Raw genomic sequence first — 10,790 nt, forward strand, 5'->3', positions numbered from 1 at the left:
AAGACCAGATTTTTACTAACTCTATAGAGTTTTCTTTTTTTTTTTCCTGCCTTATAGTCTGACATAGCCTGATAATCTTATTGTGGATTATTCCAGTGACTAGGAATCAAATGGTTTTTCATTAAGAATCCTTTCGTTGTAAGATCTTAGTGATAAACATGAGTTCCAATGGCTTTGTCAGCTCAAGAGCACTTACAGAGAAGTCCAGAGGAGAAGGGAAAAGATCCCTCTAGTGTCTGCCCAGAAGTGATTGGCACATTGCTTGTACAGCTATGCATGACAGCTGTGTGCATGCAGACATGCCTTGCCTTCCATGATTCTTTAGTTTAAAAAAAAACTTTAAATGAGAAATAATATAACTAAAGTTATATTATTAATATAATCATCTACATCAAAAGAAAGCTTTCTGTAGGCCCAGAACTGCAGCACTCTGAATAGTACAGATCTAATTTTTATTAATGAATATTTCACCAGTAAATGCATAATTGATTTGTATTCATCATAAAATATATATGATATGTCTATTATAAGGCAAGTCTTAGAAAAATGTAAACACCTTAAAGAGGGTGCAGTTACCGCAGGTTGACAGAGGAAGATGTTTACTGTGATTAAATCCGGTGCGAAGTGATGCAGGTGTTAAACCTGAAAATCTCAAAGAGAAAAAACTAAGCCCATGATTGTCCAGTTAAAGCAAGGTGTATTTTAGGGCACAGCAGGCATTGGCCAGCCCTGCTGGCCTCTTGAAATCCCTTTTATAAGGAGAGATAAAGTGGAGAGGATGAAAGAGTTGGCCGTTACACAAGGTTAAGAAAGGGGAAAAACAGGGGTAAGGACATTCATTGTGTGAATGGGGTTGTAAGAAGTTTACATCAGATCGAAGAAACGGGAACCTATTCTTTTTTTTTTATATATGTTTATTTATTATGTATACAATATTGTACTCCTGCACACCAGAAGAGGGCACCAGATCTCATTATAGATGGTTGTGAGCCACTATGTGGTTGCTGGGAATTGAACTCAGGACCTCTGGAAGAGCAGCCAGTGCTCTTAACCTTTGAGCCATTTCTCCAACCCAGGAACCTATTCTTAATTACAACTAGAAAACTTAACTTGCAAGGAGTTAACACAGGACAAACAGGAACTTATAACTACAAACAGACACCACAGCCTGCACAGGACAGGGACTGCTTCTTAATTACAAATAGAAAACCTACAAGGACATAACATCCCCCCTGTGGGATTACAGATTCATGCCACTATTCTGCTTCTTCCTGGGGATTGAATCCAGGTCCTCATACTTGTACAGCAAGCATTTTACTGACTGAGATATCTCCTCAGCCCCAAAATACAGCTTTATATCCTTAAAGGTACGATGAAAAAAAGAAAGAACATTGCATTACAGTCTTATAAAAGTCATATTATCATTTAAACATCAGCAAGATTCATGTTCTATTAGCCAGGCAGTGGTGTCATACTCTCTTAATCTCAGCACTCGAGTAGCAGAGGCAGGCAGATTGAATTTGAGGCCAGCCTGGTCTATAGAGCGAGTTCCAGGACAACCAGGACTACACAGAGAAACCCTATCTTGACAAGCCAAAAAGGGGAAAAATATTAATGTTATATTTATATTTACAATAAGAAAATATGATTCTCAGAAGGGAAACTTCAATGAGACTGATTGTTATAAAACTACAAAATCACATACAAAAAATTAATTCCCATTCTCCTTTAGTTTTAGATGATTTGGATAGCAAGCTGGCTCAGGAGCAATCTGCAGGCCTGGTGAATACCAGAGCGCCATTCAGCTACGGATCAAGAACACAGTTCAAGTATTCTCACCCGAGTAGGAACAGGCATGGTCACGTCACAGGAAGACATCAAAACTACCGCAGTGAAACTTCCAACATGTCTATCTACGACATCCTGAGACCAGGAACTCCTAGAGAAGGCTTCAAAACCTTTTCTCCCAGGACAAAGACAATTTATGATATGTACAGGACCAGGGACACCAGAGTCTTAAAAGAAGATTTCATGCAAAAGAATACGTTTGGTAGTACATCTCTGTGTTTCGACAGCCGGCAAAGATCAGCCTCACCAGCTGCCGGGCGTTTTACTGCCAGAAGTTTACACTTCCCAGCCGATACTCAAAACAAGAGTAGTTTTACTCCACTGAGGCACCAGCAAAGCCCCAAAAGGACGCCTTTATCATCAATCATATGGAACAGGCCAGATTTTTCTAGACATAGACAGGATCTGGAAGGGTCACCAGGGGTCCCATCACCAATGGACATTGACCCTCCTGATCAGTATGTGTCTAAGTGTTTTCAGGAAAGTAGGAGGTATGGGGTGTACCATTCGCAGAACACTTACCAGAGCTACCCTGTAAGCACTCCCATGGATAATGCGATGAGTCCTGATGTGATGGAGGACTCAGAGAATGTGCCATTCCACCAGCAGCATAACCCATCTGCGAGGTCTTTCTTCTGCAGTTCCTTGAGACAGAGCAGAGAGCACAGATTTGGACAGAATTCTTTTTGGAGCCAACAGGAAGAGCATTCTTCTTGGTCTGACTTTCCCCACGGCAGGCAGCCATTTCCTTCTTCTGAGAAGGACTTTGAAATGATTTCCATTGAAGCAGCCAGGGCACCATCTGTCTGCAGCCATGGTGTCCCTTCTCAGCACTGGAGGCCACGTTCTCCTGGCTATGGACCATATGTGTTCAGAGGTCAAGAAGATCCACATTGCTGGCGATCTGATTTTCAAACGTCCCCACTGGAAAGCATGGACACCTCACATGTTAATGAGAACCATTTGCCACCCCATTTTGTCACACCAGATGGCTTTTCCATAGCTGGCTCAGGCTTCCATGTCCAATCTTGTAGGCTGGACTCTCAGCAGGGCCACTGTCCTATAGAAGTAGCTGTAGATGAAGAGCCTTGTTTGTTCAGCAAAGCTCGGACTCTAGTATCCGCATTCAGACCTCCCTCCCCCCTCAATCCTGACAGCCGAAGGGAGTCTCGGAGTCCCAGCTTCCAGAATTCCACAGTTACTTTGCAGAAAATAATCTCTAATAAGCCAGACTCTCTTCCAATAAGAAGCTGTACAGAAGTTACTGTAGCTTGTGGCCAGTCGACTGAATCACTGTCTCTTACTGATACCCAGTCCAACATCCCAGTGATGGAAATGGACAGTGAAAAAGATATAAATGAATCTATTCCAGAGGATGAACAGCTAAACAGGAGCAGCCAGAAAAACAAGCCAAGTGGGTTACCCCAACCTGCTTCACAGACAGTGATCTCTAATGATTTACCTGATTTTCAAAACACCCACTCCCAGGAATCAACTCAAAATGACAGGTATGTCTTTAATGCATCTGCCACAGAGAGTTCCAGAAGATCACCCAGGGTCTTTTCCAGGAAAGGTACATCCGAAATTCATACAACACAAAGAGATAAAGGCCAGGAACTGAGCAAAAGTAAGTGTTTTCCTGGGAACAGGAAACTTGACTCAGCAGCTTCCCTGCCTTTTGTCCAAGAAAGTGGTACATCACCATCTCGTCCCAACCCAAATCAAGGTTGTTACCAGACAACAGGAAGTCATGAAGACACTTCAAGCATCGTTAAAAACAGCCACTGGTGCTTGGAACCCACTGCTAACCAAAAGCCCCAGTCCCCAGAGGAGCCTGCTCTTTTAGACCTTGAGCGACAGCGATGCCCTTTCACTCATTCTGCCAATGGCAGTAAGCTGGCCGCTGGGAACACCGTCTCACAAGGCCCTTCAGGTGTGTCGTCAGGGGCACCCCAAGATTCCTTACCGCTGAGTGAGTCTTTCCGGGATGCCCTTCTGGTACCTTCCACTACAGTGTTCTCCAGGGGCCTTTCCGACCAAGACCCATCTCAAGAACAGAGAGAAGAAAAAAACAAGGCTACGAAGAACCAAAATGATCAGTTGGCTGTAAATTCTGGAGGCAGCCAGGAGAGTCCTGATGGTCCTGCACTCACGCATGGTGCTGTCCTCTGCCATCCGTACTCTCCCTTCAGAAATGGGAGGGGGAAAGGAAGAGTAAGACGCCGCATTTCCTGTATTGAGGAGCTAACCAAAACAGAGAGCAGAGCAGCACCCACAGGCAAAGGCGATAGCCTTGCTGAGGACCAAAGCAATGTCAGAGCTCCTGAGCTCAGCTCAGTCTACTGCACCCTGCCGAGAAAATCAGCCAGCTTCCTCACACACAGCAGACAGCGGGAAAGTAAGGTAACGGCTGCTTCCGTCAGGAATGGGCCGCTTCCGTTCCAAGTGAAAAATAAAGCAGAAGTTCCCACTGGGAAGAGTGCATCTGACAAACCCGGTTCTCCTGAGTCAGTGAGTGATGCTTCAAATTCAGTCATGGGGACACCCGAAGCCACCAAGAGAATGACAGATATGAAAGCCATCAGATCGGCTTCTCTTAGGAAGGGGCCGCTCCCTTTCCTCATCAAGAGGGCAACGTCATGTCCCTCGGGGGAGCCATGCACCTTGGCTGGAAGTGGTGAGAGAGAAACGTCACCAGCCCTGGACACGGATACTTCTGCTGTAACACCCAGGCCTGGGGGCACCATCTTTAACTCTCTGGAAGGTGAGTCAGCGTTTGGAGCGAGTACTTTCTCCGAAAGACACAACCAAAAGGAATTTGCTCCAGAACACCCTGGAAAGGATGGTGAGACTCCTGCCCCCAGGATGAGCTCATTTACCCTTTCAAACAAAAGCCCAGAGCCTTTTGGATCAGGAAAGGAGCGTGGGAAAGCATTACATAAGTTTAAGACGACTAGCATGTTTTCTGTTTCCGGGGATGAAGAGAATGTGAAGTGTTTGGAGGTAGTTTCAATATATTACACTCTACCAAGGAAGCCCAGCAAGAAGTTCTGCAGCCTCCTTCAGCAGTACACACATGATACCGATTCACTTCGGGACGCTTTTCAGGGAGAGGCGAAAGCATTTCCTAATGCTTTAGAAAGTGATGAGCTGAGCTCTCCTGCACAAGTGCAGTCCCGAACGCCTCTACTGCAAGACCTAAAGTTGCCCGTTGACCCTGCTCCGTGCTGTCCTTCTCACGGCTTGGACAGTCAGGCTGGCTCCCAGTTACCAAACATGGAGGCCTCCAAATCTACCTTAGAGGAAACGGCTTCTGCGAAGCCAGATGTTTCTCTTCATAAAGGAGAACCTAACACAGAAGAGATGTTCCCGAGTAACTTATCTGAAACAGCTGCAGATGACTCACTAAGCAGGAAGGAGAGAGGTGGGGAATTGCTAAAACAAACGCTACAGACCCCTTTACTGCTTCAGGAAAAAAGTGCTGCAGAAGAAAGCACTGAAAGTCATCAACAGCCTTTTAAAGGAGGAAACAGCGATCCCTCTGGTCTCCCATCCCACTCAGAAGATAATGCTGAAAATTCCCACATCAGAAGAAATTCTGGAACAAGCGCAGGTGGCATGGCCATTATGTCAACAGGAAATGGACTGTCTCCTTGGAGAGCTCACGTGGCTGTGGCTGTGGATGACAGTTCTCGTGGCTCACAGCCTAGGGAAACCAGTGGGACAGCTGGATCAGACTGCCAAAAGCTGACTGCCAGAACGCCCTCTGACTCAGAAAGCCAAGCCTCTGCCCTAACACCAGCGTTGCATAAGCTGCAGCTTGCCGCTGGGGCTCAAACAGGGGCAGCAGACCCGCAGTCGGGACCCAGGCCATCAGGAAGTCAGGAGACAAATACAGCAGAGATGAGGAGGCTTGGAGATGAAACACAAAAGTTGGCAAGGGATCAAACTTTACTCCCTGGAGGAAATAATAAAAGTATAACCAACACGGGTGACCTAGAAACAAAAGCAGACAGGTGCTCAGTTAAACACAGAAGGGCAAGCAGAAAAATCCCAGCTAGGGATTTAAGTGCCAGAAAACACGTAGCTACTGTCTTCTCCCAAAGTGAAAGCAAATCTGGCTTTCCGCGGCTGTCTCTTTGCAGGCCAGAGGACGGCCCACTCTCCCCCGAACCTACTGTAAAATCCACAAACTCCGCAGATAAAAGCAGCCTGACGAATGTGAACAAATCTGAGACCTTTCTCCAGGCTGCTGCAATACCCAACCCAGAACCTCCTTGTCCGTCCTGTAATCAGGAGTCTAACACACCACAACCATATCAGAACGAGTCCAACCGTGTCTCAGAAACACCACCAAAGAATGAGGGTTCTAAAGCCCGGACTTCAGGGGAGTCGGGAGCCCCGGCGCAGCCTACACTTGCCAGCCCCTTAGAAAACAGCTCTGACCGTCGGCAGAGGTTAAGTCCTTTACCCCTGGAGCCTGTACAGAAATCTACAATTAACTTCTCCCAGGGTCAGCGCGACAGGAGTGCTCTGTCCCCTGAGCCACACCTCTATCGGTCGAAGAGTTTAAAAAACTTCAATGTGGGTGGTGACCTGCTGTGCGCAAGCCAGCCTCCCAAAGCCAGGGGGCGCCACTTCTCTGAAAACACTTCCATTGACAGTGCCCTGGGTCAGCTGTCCCTTGAAGATGACAACAGCGGCTACAGTAGAAGATTCAAATCTTTTTCTGAGCTTCCCGCCTCTTATGAAGGCGAAAGTTGGGCTTTGCATAACAGGACGCGAGTGGGCCCGAAGTCCACCTCATCCATTTCCAGGCCTATTGATTATGGGATTTTTGGGAAAGAGCAGCAGTTGGCTTTCTTGGAGAATGTCAAACGGTCACTCACACAAGGAAGATTATGGAAGCCAAGTTTTCTCAAGAACCCTGGCTTCCTCAAGGATGAGGTACTTAATGCTTCCAACCTCTCACAGTCAGAGCTGTTAAATTCTCCTGGTGGTCAGGCGCCAGAAGATGGCTTATTTTTAAACGAACCACTTAATATCTATGAGGAGGACCCCGTGGACCCAATGGACTCGGACTGGGACACAGACACAACCACAGATGACGAATACTACCTGGATGAAAAAGATAAAGAGTCAGAACTGTGAGACTTTTGCAAGAAACTGTATAATATAATATTTTCACTTTTTTTTAACCAAAAGTTTACCATTGAAATGAGTCTAAATTTATAGGCAGATAAAGAAGATCCAGTTTGAGCAGTGTCCACATCAAAACAACCCATTCCTTTCTATTCCATTTTCCCCCTTCTGAATTCTAAGAACAATGCTTACTGGTTTTGAGAGGTTTTGTTTGTTTGTTTTTCCTGCTATTCTGGTGTGTTTGCCTTTCTTGTATCTTCCCCCAACCTTATATCTAAGCCACTTTCCAGTGTTAGCTCTATTTTCTTTATCGTTTTCACACATCTCTTACCCCTAAAGGTTTGGGGACAGGTTCAGCCTTGTTACTTGCTAGTTACCCAGCACAGTCGCTAAGCTGAATTGCCTCTCTGTCCACAGCCTGAATTCGAGATGTTAAATTTAATATAGGGAAAGCAATCGTCGTGTGAAAAACTGTCAGCTCATGTTTTCATTTATGCCGTGCCACAGAGGCTAGAAGGGGACATCAGAGCTCCTGGATTGGGAGTGCCAGGTGGGGTGGTGTGGGTAGCAACCCCGGTCCTCTGCAGGAGCTCTTAGCCACAGAGCACTGTCCAGCCACAGGGCTGTTATGAGAGAATCCTTGCACTTCTGTAGTGGGCCCTTAAACACCTGGTTAGAGGACATGTCGAGGTTATGAACGAACCATTGTGGATTTCTCTGGAACAGTTTGTGGTGGCTGGATGAATTTTTGAGGGCTAAGTTTTCACCGAGCTTAGAGCGTGGGCGAAACACAAACGATGCAGGCAGGGCAGCCTGGCCACGGAGACAAAAGCTAATGGGCGGAGATGACAGAAAGCTCTTTGCTGGACCAGCTTTATTTTGCTGCTCTCTCCACAACCGTCTTTCCCATCTCCCCAGACCTGTGCTTTTCTCATCTCCTTATTTGTAGCCCAGGCTGGGCCTTCTTAAACTTCTCTTACTTCATGTCTTTGTAGTTTGGGGAATTTTTACATGACTTCGGGTATATATAAAATAGGTACACAAATCAAATATTCGCTGATAACTCAAATTTAGTTTAAAACCGGTTTCTGGCTTGCACACCAATTTACCACTTGTTTAAGGTAAAAACAAAACATATACTAATGAGCTAGATGTGTCTGTTTGCCTAGCACAGAGCAGTCTGAGGCCAGGCTAATGTTACCCACATGCTGGAGAATAAAGTGAAGAAAAGTCTTTGTTGCCTGTAATTGCTCTTCAATTTGAGCAGAGATCTTTCCATGTGCAGTAAAAGCTGCGCAGAACTGTATCAGATCTCCTCTCCCCACTTTCCTTTCCTCTCTCCCTGCACTCTTTTCTCTTCTTCCTCCCAGGACAAGGTGTCCGTGCTCTGTGTGTGAACCAAGCTGCAGTGAAGCCACACCAGGCGCCATGGGAACAGCAGGGCCAGGATTCACTACATAGTTAATTTTGAATTGTTTGTTGTTGTTGTTCGGTGCACTTTCAGAAACTTTTACTGCTGCCATTTTTTTTTTTTTTTTTTGCAACCCCACATTCAGTTATACAACCCCATAAAGAGTGAGGACGCACAGTCTAAGAGGCTTTGGGTTAGGACATGAGAAGGATTTTAGTGGGAACCTTGGAAGAGTCCTTAAGATGCTGGATCAGACATAATGTCTGGGAACCACTTGGCTCCTCTGCTGAGCCATCCTTCAAGCCCTCAGGAACATCTAACTCAGAACTCCTAATTTACTGTAAGCCACGTGTGATACCCATTGTCAATTCGGCTTCCTACCTCTTTAGCTCTGCATCAAACATCTGGAGCTTTCTTGCCTCTAATTCAAGATCAAGGTCTATGGTTGAGGCAGAGGGTGATCGAGACCTGAGCGGCATGGGATGACAAGAGTGGATTTTGTCTTATATAGCTGTTTTCTGACATACTTATATCTTCCAGATAAACTGAAGCTAAGGACAGGTGTGTATAGAGATATGGCGCCGACACAGATGCAAGAAAGATCTATATTATTATTATTGCCCTCGTAATCATTGTCTGGCCTCAAAGCCAAATGCCTGGGCTAGTTTACGTCGGTCCCATAAGACTCAGAACTAGTAAAGGTGAGGTCACTAACATTTCCTTTAGCCTGTCCGCTCAAACTTTGAGCTCTAGCCAATTTGAAGCTCAAAAAGATGCCTAAACCAACTGTCCTGAACTGATTCAAACTTGATTAGTAAAGAAAAAAATTTGTCTAAAAACAAAAAACTTAATTTCTTGTTTAACGGTGTATACTTGTGCACATGCCTTTCCTCTTGCTGTTTACCTGATTATTTGAGTAAGCCTCTCACATATTATGACTTTTGTGTGATTTTAATATATTCTGAGATATTTTAACAGTAAGATCTTGGTTGGTTTTTTTTAAATGATCACCATGAGATACTATTGCAGTAAATATTTTTTGAGCCTACATGAGTCTGCAAGAGGTGACACGAAGTCGGCTTGCTTTTGAACAAGGTGAGGCTCTGAGTGGGGGAAGTGGGTAAGAAGGACAGACGCCGTGGAGGCCCTGACTCTGTGCCGGAACGTGCTTTCCACATGGAAAGGTTCCTGGCTGCCCCGCTTGTCTGCACCATGTGTAAGGGTCACTGCTTGTGGAGTGAGGGACTAGAAAAACGGTGATTTCACAAAAATACAACAGCACCTTTACTGTCCTGGAGTTTATGAAGCACTTCGTTGAAGAAGTATAGAGACTGTCTTTGTGTCGTAATACGTAAACTGCTGCTTTTTAATGCTCATTTTGGGCACAGCTGTGGTAACTTTAATGATGGTCATTTTATATTTTTTCTAAAATATATAATCATTTATAATATATAAATATATATAATCAATTATAAACAGTAAAACACTAATTGATCAATGCTAATAAGTGCCTAGGAAACTACTAGTTTGCTTAAATATTAGGTTAACACGACTATAAATATTGTGTTGCTATATTTGTCTTACGTGGAGTTTAGGAAGATTATTTTATTTTTTAGATACTCCCATCTGAATAGTTTACTCTCCCATCATAAATACATTGATTTTCATAAAACTCCCACCGCTACTAACACGAGTTTGGTTAAGGAGAATGTCAAAAGGGAAAACTGCTTTGTATAAGAAATAAAGGTGGTTAACAAGGTTGCTGAAAGAAGTCTCCTGCGGTTGTGGAAAACATGAGGATCAAGTGGAAATTCACAGGGCTGTAAAAACAAGTGTCTCTATTGAATGCTGTTGTGTTTGGTCTATCAGGCCTTACTGCTTAGAGCTTACTGTCTATAATGGAGTCTTGGGATGCCCTCCCTAAATGTACAGTATAGATATGTAAATATCTTATTTTGCAAGTTTGCATTACTGCTTAATGGCCCTTTGTGACCAATAATTCTATTCCAAAACAATAAGCCATAATCAGCAGCTTTGTTAAAACTGTCAAGACTCCTCTTATGGTTTTCCTCGGATCTGTTCCCAAAGCGTGGACTATGGACTGGAAGGTGAAATCTTGTACCGATGCTTTTGTCGAAATAAAGAACTTAAGCACACGCACCACGTGGCTTGTTGTCTTTTTGGGGTTGTCTTGTTGGATTTGTGGGGACACACACTCTAGGCAGCCCCACCACTAAGCCCCAACCCCAAACAGTTAGACTTGGTTTTCTTTCCTGTCCTCAGATTAGTTTTTAGTCTTTTAATGTGTATGAGTGTCTTGCCTGCCTACTGTGCACCACCTGGCGTTCACAGGCCAGAAGAGGGCATCAGATCCCCCAACGAGAGTTAC

The 10,790-nt window shown here is 44.7% G+C and overlaps 1 protein-coding gene across 3 annotated transcripts in view; it reads left to right on the forward strand.

The window, feature by feature from the left end:
* Positions 1 to 10,562, forward strand: part of Exph5 (exophilin 5) — a 74,015-nt gene extending 63,453 nt beyond the window's left edge. For all 3 annotated transcript variants that reach the window (XM_021638679.2, XM_060373876.1, XM_021638680.2), the window contains one exon: positions 1,733 to 10,562. In XM_021638679.2, the coding sequence (XP_021494354.1) occupies positions 1,733 to 6,999 (5,267 nt within the window). In that variant the 3' untranslated portion in view covers positions 7,000 to 10,562. The remainder of the gene's footprint in view (positions 1 to 1,732) is intronic.
* The last annotated feature ends 228 nt before the right edge of the window (positions 10,563 to 10,790 follow it).

The sequence above is a fragment of the Meriones unguiculatus genome, chromosome 1 (genome assembly GCF_030254825.1).
Source record: "Meriones unguiculatus strain TT.TT164.6M chromosome 1, Bangor_MerUng_6.1, whole genome shotgun sequence".
In the NCBI taxonomy this organism is placed as follows: Eukaryota; Metazoa; Chordata; class Mammalia; order Rodentia; family Muridae; genus Meriones; species Meriones unguiculatus.